At 38.2% G+C, this 14129-nt stretch overlaps 1 protein-coding gene across 3 annotated transcripts in view; it reads right to left on the bottom strand.

Moving 5' to 3' along the window:
- Tcf12 (transcription factor 12) overlaps positions 1–14129 on the bottom strand; it is a 271671-nt gene that overhangs the window by 156608 nt on the left and 100934 nt on the right. Inside the window, exon 3 of one of the 3 annotated variants that reach the window (XM_059268214.1) lies at positions 9670–9731. The exons of the other annotated variants lie outside the window; for them this stretch is intronic. Coding sequence (XP_059124197.1) covers positions 9670–9717 — 48 coding nt within the window. The 5' untranslated portion in view covers positions 9718–9731. The remainder of the gene's footprint in view (positions 1–9669; positions 9732–14129) is intronic. 3 annotated transcript variants of the gene reach the window in all.

The raw sequence follows: 14129 nt of genomic DNA on the forward strand, positions 1-14129 counted from the left end.
TGCATTAGAAAATGTTTATCTCCACCTATTCCTCCTTAGTTAACCATTCTTAAAAAGAGCCAGGCAATTACAAGCTGTACCTAAAATACTTTAAATTATTCACAATCAATAAACTAGAAATAGATTCATTCTTAAATGTAAAACAAATACAGAGCAAAATTAATGTGATAAGATCTATATAGAATCTGGGCCATATAAAAAAAGGAAAACACTAAACTAGCTCATTAAATCCGTAAGTCTGAAAACGAAATTATAAACACCATGAAATAATAATGCTAAGAATATTTCACAGTAGCTATTATATTTCTCTTACATTCTAATACGTCTTCTTAAAGGCTAGGGTGGAACAGAAGAAACTACAAAAGACCCAGTGGGTTAGAACTGCTCTGGTTCTCAGGCTCCCATACACAACACAACACTGCCTCCAAAATCAGAGTGTTTTTAGTTAATTTTTAAACCTTCAGGTGATAGCCAGCCCTCTGATAACTTAAAATCATGACAGCAAGATAATGAAAACTGAAGAGTAACCAAAAAAGACAGAGCCTGTCCTGCCTGACTAGACTACTGAGCATCTCCTGGGGCTCTATCACTGAACATTTATCATTCTCCAGGGTGCACCCTACAGTCAAGAAGACATTAAAGGAGCAGAAACAGATTTCACTATCTCTGTGGAAAGAGCTATTAATTCAACCAAAAGGCTAGATTCCAAGGGCTAAGTAAAAGTTGAATCATTACAGCTGCTTATAGATGCACATACGACTTCACTGTTCAGTTTCAATCTTCTGGGAGTGCAAACTCCAAATTGAATGGGTTTCATTTTTGACTACTACAGAATCGGTGATACATATGTGACCAACAAGAAGTTTTCAAGTAACATTTACAACATGGTAATAGCTATAAGAATGTATTCCAGTGACCACAGTCATAGTCCAATCTGTCATACCCAAAGAGATGTACAAAATAGGATGGTCTTCACAAGTCATTCCTTGGAGTTTACTTTATTCTAAAACTAACACTGTTCAAGTACTAACTGACATACCACAATCTAATATGCCTCAGTATTCTTTCTGCCAACTCTTCTCCCTGCCATTCTTAGGCACAGTGGAAAACAAGGCATTACAGCCTACACACTCACTGAAATCTGTCGAGCCTCATAAAACATTACTACTCTAGAAAAAAAGGCTAATTTTTAGCCATATTATTCATACAACAGATGAATTAAAATGAAGTGTATAAAAATTAAGAATTCCAGTTAAAAATTCAAAGCAACTAAAATATTTTAAATGTCTGTATTAACCTATATATTTTAAAGTAAACAGTGAGTAGCATAGCTTCAATAAATAAAATATATTCTTTTTTTTATAAACTTTATTTTATGTGCACCGGTGTGAAGGTGTCAGATTCCTAGGAACTGGCGTTACAGACAGTTGTGAGTTGCCATGTGGATGCTGGGAATTGAACCCGGATCCTCTAGAAGAACAGCCAGTGCTCTTAACCACTGAGCCATCTCTCCAGCCCCAATAAAATATATTCTATAAGTTTCACTTCCTACTTTATGCTCACTTTATGTTGCAAGAACTTAGGAATGTTAGCCTTTGCTGCAATAAGAAAACAGACCTGAAACAATCAATCAAAGCTGTTTCCATATTAACTAATTTAAACCACACATAATCACTTAAAATTTTTATATCTAATCCCTACTATTCAAGATCCATCAGTTGATATATCTATACTACCAATCAATCAACAAAGTCTTGCTTTTCCTATCTCAGCCTGCATAGTTGGGACATTTACAGATATGTGCTTATCACCTTTTAGTAAGATTTTTAAATCTTAATTTTTATGGGAGAGATGGCTCAGTAGCTAAGAACACATGCTGTTTAAAAATGAGAACCTGACTTGCTGTTTTAAAATGAGTACCTGAGCCAGGCAGTGATGGCTAACTAATCCCAATACTCAAGAGGCAGAATCAGGTGGATCTCTGAGTTGGAGGCTAGCCTGGTCTACAGAGTGAGTTGCAGGACAGCCAGGGCTGCACAGAGAAACCCTGGGAGGGTAGGAGTGGGAGGACATGACTGAGTTCTCAGCATTCATATATAAACAAAGCCAAATATAGCTGGGCATATCTATAACTTCAGTACCATACAGAGAGAAGACAGGAAGATCCCTGGAGCTTGCTGGCCACCAGCCTAGCTCCAGGTTCAGTGAGCAAGCCTGTCACAAGGTACCAGGGCACAGAGTGATAGAGCTGAACACCCATGTCCACCTCTCTTCACATCCTCATGCACATGCACATTCCTCCTCCCTCCCTCTGTTAATTTTAAATATTGTATGGGGCTGGAAAGACAGTTCAGCAAGCATCAAAAGACACAAAAGCAATTACATCTAGTACAGAAACAGAAAGTGTAACCTAATCAACTACCAGAAGAAAATGATAACCTGTATGCACATGTGCATTCTACTTAGTTCAATCACACTGTCAACAAGTTTAAGGGCATTGCATTAAAATAATAATGAACCGGGCAGAGGTGGCTCACGCCTTTAATCCCAGCACGTGGGAGGCAGAGCCAGTTGGATCTCTTTGAGTTCAAGGCCAGCCTGATCTACAGAGCGAGATCTAGGACAGGCACCAAAACTACACAGAGAAACCTTGTCTTGGGGGAAAAAAATAATAATAATAATGAATGTATGATTTAAAGTGCAAGTAAAATGGTAATTGTGTCCTTTAAAAAGTACTCTCTAATTCAGGTATTTAGTCCAAATTGGTCTGCCTTACTGTTTATTATGTCTCAATAAAAAATTCAGAAGTTACAAAAATGAATGGTTAACTACATTTGCACATAATACAAAGTTTTCAGAACAAAAATAGGCTAGCCTTCCTTTGATATTCAACAGCTCACAGTAATACCATTTTTTTTTTATTTTTATGTACTTCTTAAGAGACTGGAAAGTGTACCTCCTTAACATTAAAGCTAATAGCAGCACAAACTGAAATACACACACCATATACATATACATATATATAACATAATATACATATGATCAATAAGGCAGTTCTCAATATTAAAGAGAACAAGTGCATTCTCTCTTTTTCTGCCTGTCTAAGTTTTTTAATGTGCACTGCCAACCTCTATCCCAAATGTCAACATAAATGCTTGCCAACACTTGTAAATCTGGTCTTCCCTTCTCTTTACCTATCATCTCGTTTTCTTTTTACCTATCCCCTAGCTCTTGTATATTTTATCTGTCTTATTAGGTCAATTTAATATTAAAAGTAGATGTGGAATATATGCACATAATACGCGTGTGTTATTACCTATAACATATTAAGCACTCTGATATTCTAGGCTACAAGATAAGTACAACAATCCTTGTGTTCAAACAGATCACAGTTTGGAAAACACACACACACACACACACACACACACACACACACACACACACACACACCTTTCCAGGAAATCTAAACCATGCTACATCACAGTCACCAAGGTCTTATTAGTATTACTAAATTTCTTTTAGTACAAGAGGCAGGATAGCAGGATCAGTAAATTTTAAATTGAGGACAGTTACCCTGCCAAATTTCAAATTAAACTTCCTGTGCAAAAACATAAATAGCACAGATGACCAAATGTCAGCACAGCTTCAAATGAGAGCATCAAGGCAGAAAGTACTTCCAGGCAGGTAGAAGAAGGCATCATGACTTGCTATAGGACATTTAAAGCAAATGAAGCATACTGATAGTTAGAAAACACAAGCATAGCTCTGGCAGTACCATGTTTATAACAGCTAATTTTTATTGAGTGTGATCTATCACCTAGCTTTTAAGGGATTACATATATTCAGTCTGTTAATCTGACAGCATATTACTTAATGTTACTTGCTGTAGATATCGCTCTGTATAAATAAAATGTTGATTGGCCAGTAGCCAGTATAGGCAGGACAAGCAGAGAAGAGAATTCTGGGAACAGGAAGGCTGAGTCAGAAGACACTGCCAGTTGCCGCCATGAGTACCAACATGTAAGATACTGGTAAGCCACGAGCCATGTGGCAAGGTATAGATTTATAAAAATGGGTTAATTTAAGATGTAAGAACTAGACAGCTAGAAGCCTGAGCCATTAGGCCAAACAGTTTAAATAATATAAGCGTCTGCGAGTTTATTTTATAAGTGGGCTGTGGGACTGCCGGGGATTGGCAGGAGTTGGAGAGAAACTCTCCAGCTACAGTTACAAAAAAAAAAAAAAAACCTTTAGAAATCTGGTAAAAGGGTAGTAAACATGTTAATGCACGATCACTTCCACTGAGTAAGTTACTCTCAGGTTATCAGAATATCTTAGCACCCAAAAACCCTTCATACAAACAAAACAAAACAAAAATTCCCACATCTTCACAGCAGATGCTTGTCCAACTAATCCTTCACATGAGCCCCCTGTCCTGACTAACACCTTACCTACAGCCCGGCAAGAGACACTGAAGCCAAGGACCAGGCCAAACTATACCAGATTTAGAAACTATTAGAAATAAATGCATTGTTTTAAACTACTAAGTTTGGGGTCATTTAACACAGTAAGAGACAACTAGCTCAAATATTAAGAAGGTAAGAAAGAAGTATGACTTTATTTTGTGGAAGGAAGGAAGGAAGGAAGGAAGGAAGGAAGGAAGGAAGGAAGGAAGGAAGAAAGGAAGGAAGGAAGGAAAAAAGAAAGAAAGAGCAAATGCAACTTAGATGAAACCGACAAATGGCACATTTCTTAAGTTATCTGAGTCAACTAATCTTGTTTTAAAAAAATACTTGATTAGCCTTTTATTCATAGACAAATTTAATTAATTAACTAATGTAGATTTCGAGGTGACATGTGTCTTAGCTGAAAGCATACTCAGGATTCTTCACAGTAGGCTATTTAAAAGTGAGTTCTCACCCTCTGCCAAGCTCTGTCCTGATAGAAAGATCACTGTTTATTAATAAATAAATAGTAAACATTAAAAACTAAAAAAAACTAAAATAAAATAAAAAAATACTTGAGTAGCCTTTTATTTATAGGAAAATTTAATTAAAAATCATCCCAGGGTTGGCAGGATTGCTTAGTTAGGTCAAGATGCTTGGTCAAGTCTGATGATCTGAGTTTGATCCACAAAGCCCACAAGTTGCCCACTGACCTCCACACCACATACAAAATAAATGTTTTTAAAAAATCATCTGAGGCCGGGCGGTGGTGGCGCACGCCTTTAATCCCAGCACTCGGGAGGCAGAGCCAGGCGGATCTCTGTGAGTTCGAGGCCAGCCTGGTCTCCAAAGCGAGTTCCAGGAAAGGCGCAAAGCTACACAGAGAAACCCTGTCTCGAAAAAGAAGAAAAAAAAAAAAAAAAAAAAAATCATCTGAAAGAGAATTATTAAGGTCCAGATTATCTTTGGTAGTAATTATATCAAAACTAAAGAAAAACTATCAATTCTACATAAACTCTTACAGATACATAAATAAGTAATTCTCCACCTAAGGCTAGCATTACTGTGTTACCTAATTTTGACAAAGACAATGCAAAAAGAAAAAGTAAAACCTTTCAGAGATTACAATTTCTTAAGCATGAACACCTGCACACTGTAACAAATTGAATACATAAATATAAAAATGACACTCCATAACAGCCAAAGCTGTCTGCCTACAAGTACAGGGTTACTTTAACATTAGAAAACAAAGGTATTCATTGTTCCCATAGAAACATACTATGACGAAAGACCATCAGAACAGAAGCAGAAAAAAACCAATATCCACATTTGTTAAATATCTTCACTGAATTAATAAAACATAGGAACTTCCTTAGTCAAACAAGTCATGAATGAAATGCTGTCCAAACAGAAAATTTTCCAGAATGTACAAAAAGAAACTACATGTAGTAAATGAATCTAGCAAGGCTGCAGGATACACTGTCAATATACAAAAACCAACTGCAGTTTTATACATTAGACATGAATCAGAAAATGAAGTTGTGCCAGGTGGTGGTGGCGCATGCCTTTAATCACAGCACTCGGGAGGCAGAGCCAGGCGGATCTCTATGAGTTCAAGGCCAGCCTGGTCTACAGAGTGAGATCCAGGACAGGCACCAAAACTCACAGAGAAACCCTGTCCCAAAAAGCAAAACAAAACAAAACAAACAAATAAAAGAAAATGAAGTTTTATAACTAGCAGCATCAAAAATTTTTTGAATATTCAGTTGTTAAACTACACAGAAAATGAGCAAGATTTGTTTATTGAAAACTATAAAATATTTCTGAAAAGTTAAAGACCTGTGAGTTCGAGGCCAGCCTGATTTCCAAAGCGAGTTCCAGGAAAGGCACAAAGCTACACAAAGAAACTCTGTCTCGAAAAACCAAAAAAAAAAAAAAAAAAAAAAAAAAAGTTAAAGACATATACCCATCAAAGTTCTCCCACTACTAAGACAGCAATTGCATGTAGCTTACACACCTCTTCAAAGATGCTTCTTTTTGCAGCAATAACCCACAACTGGTCAAAATGCAGAAAACTTACTATGGTGCTTCCATTTCTAACTATACATCTTCAACACAATTCATACAACTAAGGCTCAGGGATAATCTGAGAAGACGAGGTGGAAATCAGAAGAGCCTGAGGACCAGGACATCTGGTACAAGATAGTGTCTTCTGTATATGACAGAGTAGCAACCATGAAAGTCTATCAATATAGTCACCTAAACAAGTCTTACACAGTGACAATCCTAGGTTGACATCCCAATCATCAATGGGGGAATTCTGACAAGGCCCCATCCCTAAAGAGCTACAGGCATTACCAAGAAAATGTCCATGTTGTATTGTCTACTTATAAGCAAGTCTGTGATGAAAAGAATGGATCAAGCAAGACCCCCTGCAGCATGGTTCCTCCTCAGTAAAAGCCTTTGGTAGGTCCTCAGGAGAGACCAAGAGGAAGGTCTTATCCTTATAAGGGAGGACAGAGCCAAGCATTACTGCCGTGAAGATCCAAGTAAACCAAGGTACAGAAAGCAGTTTGTGTAAGGAACTCTTTGATGTTTGCATGATGAAATCACCTAATGACTGACATACATACTTCACACATTGTTCACCCACCAGGACAGCTGGTCTTTTATTGTTTGATCATAAAACAGCCTTCTACAAACCAAGAATATATTCTGTTCTCTGTACAAACCACCGCACTGATTATATATATATATATATACACATACCATGCTATGGTAAAAGTCTCAAGTGCCTCCCAGAGGCTGGTCTCTTGATGGCCTGCTGCATAAACCTTGTTCAAAGGAGGGCCTTTAGAGAAATGACTGGACTAATGGGCTCATTGTTTGCTGAGCTACTGGCAGGGGTAGACACCAAAGAGGTAGGACCCAGGTAAAAGGAGTGGGTCCTTGGGAAGTGCCCTTGGGCACTATATCTTGTCCCAGTTCCCACCAAGAAATCATGGAGCCAAATACATCTTTGCTCCTTTATTTTTCTCAGGTATTTTTGTTAGAGAGTCAGAAAGCTGAATGTCATGTGCATACACTGAAATAATGGTTTCACTTGACAACAGAGAAGCTGGTGTATCAGTTTACTATGTTGAAGGAGAACATTTTACCAGCAGAATATGGACAACATAAGTATGTCACAAAAGGAATACAAAACGATAAGCCTAAGCCCTCTGGCATTCAAAATCTCCTTTTGATTCTTACTTTGCAAAAAATGTACATATTTCAAATAGATTTAAAAAAATAGGGCTTCTTTTCTTAGAATGTACAAATCTACATTCTGTTATAAGAATGTAGAATCTAAGAACTAGATTACACCATTTTCTCCCCAATAATCTCCAAATACCAAGATCTGTAACACAATAAACTTTTCCTACTTTCAGTAATTCAAAAATAATTTATTTTTCATAATTTACAGGATTTTTTGTTGGACATTTAAAAAACATAACAGCCCACCATCTTGTCTGGGACATACTCCAGGAATTCAAAATAGCTGCCTTTCTAAGGGAACATCCAGAGTTTTAGAGGTAGGACCCAGGTAAAAGGAGTGGGTCCTTGGGAAGTGCCCTTGGGCACTATATCTTGTCCCAGTTCCCACCAAGAAATCATGGAGCCAAATACATCTTTGCTCCTTTATTTTTCTCAGGTATTTTTGTTAGAGAGTCAGGATTTTGCATCAGAATTGATATGTAACTTCTCATGGGACTAGATATAAAAAGAGGAACAAACATTAACAGATTTCAAATCAGTCTACCTATAGTAAAACTTCCTCTATTTAATTACCAATTAGGAAAAAAATATCTTTCCAGAGAGGAGATTAAAAGATCAGAAATAAGTTTGTCCAGGTTGTCTGTCTGACTGGTGCTACAGCTCATTTTTTTTCACAACATATTAAATAAAATTTTATAAAGAAATAATGATGAGGCTGGCAATATGGGTTAGTAGGTAAAGGTGCTTGCCACTAAGCCTGATGACCTGAGTTACATACTCAGGACCCACATAGTGTAAGAACAGAACCAACTCCCCCCAATTGTCCTACACACAGACACAGACAGATGGAGACACACACACACACACACACACACACACACACGTAAAATGAAACAAGGGAAAAAAATAATGAATGCTGATGGTAGCATAGCCTTAAATTTTCTGAAGTACTCTTCCTTAAAGTCCTAGATGCTAAGAATGGGAAGGATTTTTAAGGTCTCTTACACACTCTGACAAGTCAACACAGTAAAGGGGCCAGCTAGTCATCTAGCCTGGATACCACTCCTAGACTTTCTGAAAACTTTAATGTCCTCATCTCCACAATGAAAAGAATCTTAAAAATGGCTTCTTGGTCGAATAGTCTGAAGATCAAAGCAATCATACATCAAAGTTAAATCTGTAAATTGTACTGTGATAAATGGGAACTCTAACAGCTATTAATAAAAGTAAGCTAGTTAGTTATAAAAATTTGTTCAGCTGGAATCTATCCTATAGTGTATTTTCATAAATAAGAGATCTCTAAACTCAGGAAATACTAAAGAGACTATCAAGATCCAGCTCAACAGTTATAAAAACGGATATCAAAGACTAAAAATTAAATATATTTGAGCACTACCTGGTAACTTTTGGTAAGTAGGTGTTTTAGAAGACTGAACACATGTCCAGTAGCCAGCCTAGTAGCTAGCAGATCTATACTACTGTTTACTGAGCTAGACCTCAGTCACCCACTGATTAGCTGTTAAGTCTGAAAAACCTAATAGGGAACTGTAAAGTCAATCTATCCTGATAAGGACTGTATAGGCATACAGACTTGAAGTCTCAACAGGTTTGCTCTAAGAATTGACAGACTGGAAAAACAGAAAATGTAGCTGTCTTAAAACAGAACAATAGGCAATTGAAGTCTGTATGATTTCTTTCACCTTACACATGTGCTGGCAGAGATTTAAATGCTTACATCTCATAATCCACCTTCTCTTAAGGAGGAACAGATTCAATTCAGGCAGATGCTGCCCTGAATGGCACTAAGAGTCACAACAACTACTCTACAAACTCATTTAAACCTAACCTTAAAATACATCCTTTCTCACCCATCGCTTTCTTCACATCTAGAACGCATTGAAGGAGCAGTTATGTAACAAAACAGAGATCAATGGGAACATAGATGCAATACATAGAAAACACTTACTTTAATTCTCTGTCCTTTCTGTCTTGCTTTGCTATTTAACTCCTTCATGTCCTGTTTTGTACCTGAGATCAAGAGGCATAAAATACTATTTCAAAATTTGTGTGTCCTTTCTAATTAGTGCATTTGAACTTCCTACTCGCCATAAAATCTATACCTTTCCCCCCTCAAAAAATTAAAAAGAACAAATAATAAACAGTTTAGAGAATACATTTTCTATGCTATGGGAAAGATGGTAACACTAAGCTTTGCTATCTGAACCTGAAAAATGGGCACAAGAAAGAAAAGCTATTTCTAGCTTTTCATTCACACAAAAAGGTTTTTTAAAATTCAAACAATCAGGTAGTTGTTTAACTCAACAAAATCAAACTTGTCACATTATAAAAACTACAGAGAATTGAATTTCAGAGTTGCCATTCTGTGGCAGGAAAAGTCTGTAAGATTCGCTTTTCCCTGCCACCTCATCCTCTCCGCTGTCCCACAAGAACTACCACGTTTAGTGAAATGTCTTCTCTTTCCATGACTCTGTAGTCTGGCTCCTATTGCCCGAACCCAAGTGTGATTTTACCCTAAGCAGATCTATGTAGTTAATTTTCCCAGATCACCCCATTTCTTGTCAGTATTTCACGCTGGACCCATCTTTCGCACCACAATAAATCAGTCCTTGCGAAGCACTGTGCAAGTCCCTATATATAAGTGTATTTGTAACTGAGTTTATTCCCAAAAGCATAGACTCATTTTCCCTAGTGAAAAGTTACCCTTCTTATTTCATGCTACTCACCTACTAAATAAAGACAGATTACAACAAAGTTGTTTCTCTTTTTATTCTATTCATACAAATGCTTGTTCAGCCTAGTCAACACTTCCTCTTCAATTATATCTTTCCTAGCCAATGATATTATTATTATAAGTGACAAATATTTAGAGTGAGCAATAAAATTATTTTGGAAGTTAAATTATTTACTACCTAATTATACCTCCAATCTCACTGCCTAAAAGAGTTAAAATGTTTAAAATGATCCTCCTGCCTCTGCCTCCTTCAGCAAATCCTACGGGTAGAAACAGAGAGGGAGAATAACGAAAGAGACATCTTGACAGAGGGCGCCATTTCAGGGTTAGGGAGAAATCTGATAATGAGGGGAAATCCCAGGAATCCACAGGATAACTCCAGCTAAGACTCCTAGCAATAGTGGAGAGGGTGCCTGGACTGGCCTTCTCCTGTAATCAGATCGATGACTACCCTAATTGTCATCACAGAACCTTTATCCAGTAACTGATGAAGGCAGATGCAGAGATTCACAGCCAAGCATTGGGCCTAGCTCCGGGAGACCTGCTCACGAGTTGGGGGAGGAATTATATGAGCCAGGAGGGTCAAGATCAGGATGGGGAAACCCACAGAGAAAGCTGACCTGAGCTCATGGGAGCTCACAGACTCTAGACCAACAGCTAGGGAGCCTGCATGGGACCAACCTAGACCTAGGCCCTCTGCATGTGGGACCAGGATCTGTCCCTGGCCCATGAGCTGGCTTTCTAGAACCTACTCCCTATGGTGGGATGCCTCATTTAGCCTTGATGCAGGAAGGAGGAGCTTACTCCTGCCTCAACTAGATATGCCACGTTGTTGACTCCCATGGGAGGGCTTACCCTTTCTGAGGGGTGGATTTGGGGGAGAGGAGTTAGAAAGGAGGTAGGGGGGATTGGGAGGAGAGAAGGGAGGGAAAACCGTGGTTGGTATGTAAAATAAATTTTTAGAAAAGTTTTAAAATATAACTATTTAGGCAAATATGGCATATTTCTAAGCATACTTCCTGAACTCTAAAATATGCATTTATTCACCTCTAACATTTCAAAAACTTGATGTATTTACCAACTGCAGAATATTCAAAGTGGGGGCCATGCCAGAAAATTCCTTAAAGGCAAGAAAACCAGGTAGGCTTGATAGTACAGGCCTACAATACCAACTACTCAGGAAGGTGAGACAGGATGATGGTAAATATAAGACTCACTTTGGGCTATATAGAAGATACAAGGCCAGAAAGGGCAACTTAGAAAGGTTCTAACTCAAAATAAGTTTATTAAAATAATAATAATAATAATAATAATAATAATAATAATAATGTTTATCTGTCCATCTGAGTATATGCCACATGTATAGGTGCCCTCAGACATCAGAAAAGACTGAGATCCCCTGGTGCTCAAGTTACAGGTACTTTTGAGCCATCTGATATGGCTGCTGAGAACTGAACTCAGGTCCCTGCATCAGCAGCCAGTGTTTTTAACCACTGAGCTGTCTCTCCAGCTCCAAAATAATAATTTTGAAAATAAGAGGCTGGGATATAGCTTGATGCTGGAATACTTACCTAGTATGTGTGTGGCCCTGGGTTCAATTCCCAATATGGAGGAACAGACTGTATTAATATTCTTATTTGCAATGGGGTTTCCTCATAACACTGTATTTCCAGTGGGCGAAGAAGCAGGGTCTCTCTGCTCTATTAGCAACTACTAAGGCTTCTGCTGTGACATGTAAACTTAACCAGGTCAATCCAAAACTCCAGCCAGTATAACCCCTTGGTGAGGTCAAAATGACCTCTATGTATTTTGTACAGACAGAACAGAAAGATATCCAAGGCTCTATTATCCCATATCTAGCTCGCTGTCTACTAAGTGGCTCTCAGCCAAGCTCTCCTACATGAATGAAAAGATACTAAATGCCAGCTAAGAATGGAGAGAGCCCAAAGAAAAATTAAAGTTCCCTTTAGCCACATCTGGCATAAACACTGCAGATGCTTTGAGAGAAAATAACATCAACTTCATCCAGATAACTTTATAGACTGGTTTTAGTTTCACAGTTTGTGGGAACTATAGTCTTCCTTTAGCTGAGTAGCTTTTTTTTTCTCCCTTTTATCCAAATTATACAATCTATGGCTTTATAAACAAACTTTGCAATACCAGCAACTCCAAAATCTTTTTACCCTTGTATTCTTGCTTTCTCTCCAACAGACTCTGTTAGATACTGTCAGAGTGTGTTCCTGACAAGCACTCCATCAAAGTGAGCACTACTAATACTCTGAGTGCACTCAACTCCCTGGGAACCCACTGCTAGAAGGAAGCACAAGTCAGAAAAAGCACTTCAGAACTCATAACATGTCTACTCCTCACCCCTGAGGAGAAAGTCCCTGGGGCTCTTAGGAGAAATGCTCAGGCATTAGAGGATAGGCTCACAATCAAAAAGACAAGTAACAAGTTCCTTACATCATTCTGTGCTGAGTCACACACAACAGATAACTGAAGAACTTTTTTTTTTAATGCCAACCATCAACACATAGCTGCTTTTCCCCCTCTCTACTACCAGCACAGGCTGGAAGGCTGGTGATGTTGCCGTTATTAGTGTGTATTCCATTTGTATCAATGAAAAAAAAGGGAGAAAAAGTTTGAAGTAAAGAAAATCAACTCATTAGTATCATTAAGCAAGGTATGAGAGGTGTCAGAAATAGAGACTGACAACGCCATCTATCAACTGTATCAAGTTTTTGGTATTCAACAACTAACTCTATGATTCTACCTCATTACACACTACCCTTGCTTTGTAAATAACCCGTCTCTTGTCCCCTCTCCCCTCTTCTCTCTTCTTCCCATCTCTTGCCCCAAATGGCCTCAAGCTTGCTATGTAGTCCAAGATGACCTTGAACATCTACCTCAACCTCCCAAGGGCTATAATCACAGAAGTGTGCCACCACATGCAGTTTGATCTAGGGATCAAAGCCAGAGCCTCAAAGAAGCTAAGAAAGTACTCTCCCAACTGCGCTACATCCCCAGCCAGCTAGGAAGCATCATGTCTCAAATTTTCTTCACCAGCTGCAGATCTCCTTTCTTGTTCTAATTTTCTACTTTCCCTGCAAAGTATGACAAAAAACTTATGACTACTTTTGACTACATAGCTTGTAGGAATTGCTATGGCAAGGTGAGGGGACAAAAAGACACTAGCAAAGTCTAGTATATTCCCAGGCCAGAGGCAAGGACTGATGAGTTAAGCACAGCCCTCCTCATGTGAGCAGTGGAGCTCCTACTTAAGCTACCCGACTAACCACACTCTGCAAATCTGGTTTCTCGCCTGGGAAACAAAAGGACTGGGGCAAATGACAGCTACCACATTTTTCAGTTATGAAAATTCTATAATACGGCACATGCCGAGGGGAAGAAATGAGCAAAATTGCAAATGACTGTTTTGTTCTGCAAAGCACAATACAAAACAAGAAAGAAGGAAACAAACAAACAAAAAACCTGGGGGAAATTTAGAAGCACCCAAACTCTGTTCAAGCCAATGCAAGATCTTTGTAAAAATAATAACAATGACAGATAAATAAATACCCACTTTAATAACCACGTTATGTGGAAAATGCTCATGACTTAAAATAGAAAAAAAACAACTCAGTCACTAATGACATGTAGAAATTAGTTTCCTA

Source organism: Peromyscus eremicus, chromosome 7 (assembly GCF_949786415.1).
Source record: "Peromyscus eremicus chromosome 7, PerEre_H2_v1, whole genome shotgun sequence".
Classification (NCBI taxonomy): domain Eukaryota; kingdom Metazoa; phylum Chordata; class Mammalia; order Rodentia; family Cricetidae; genus Peromyscus; species Peromyscus eremicus.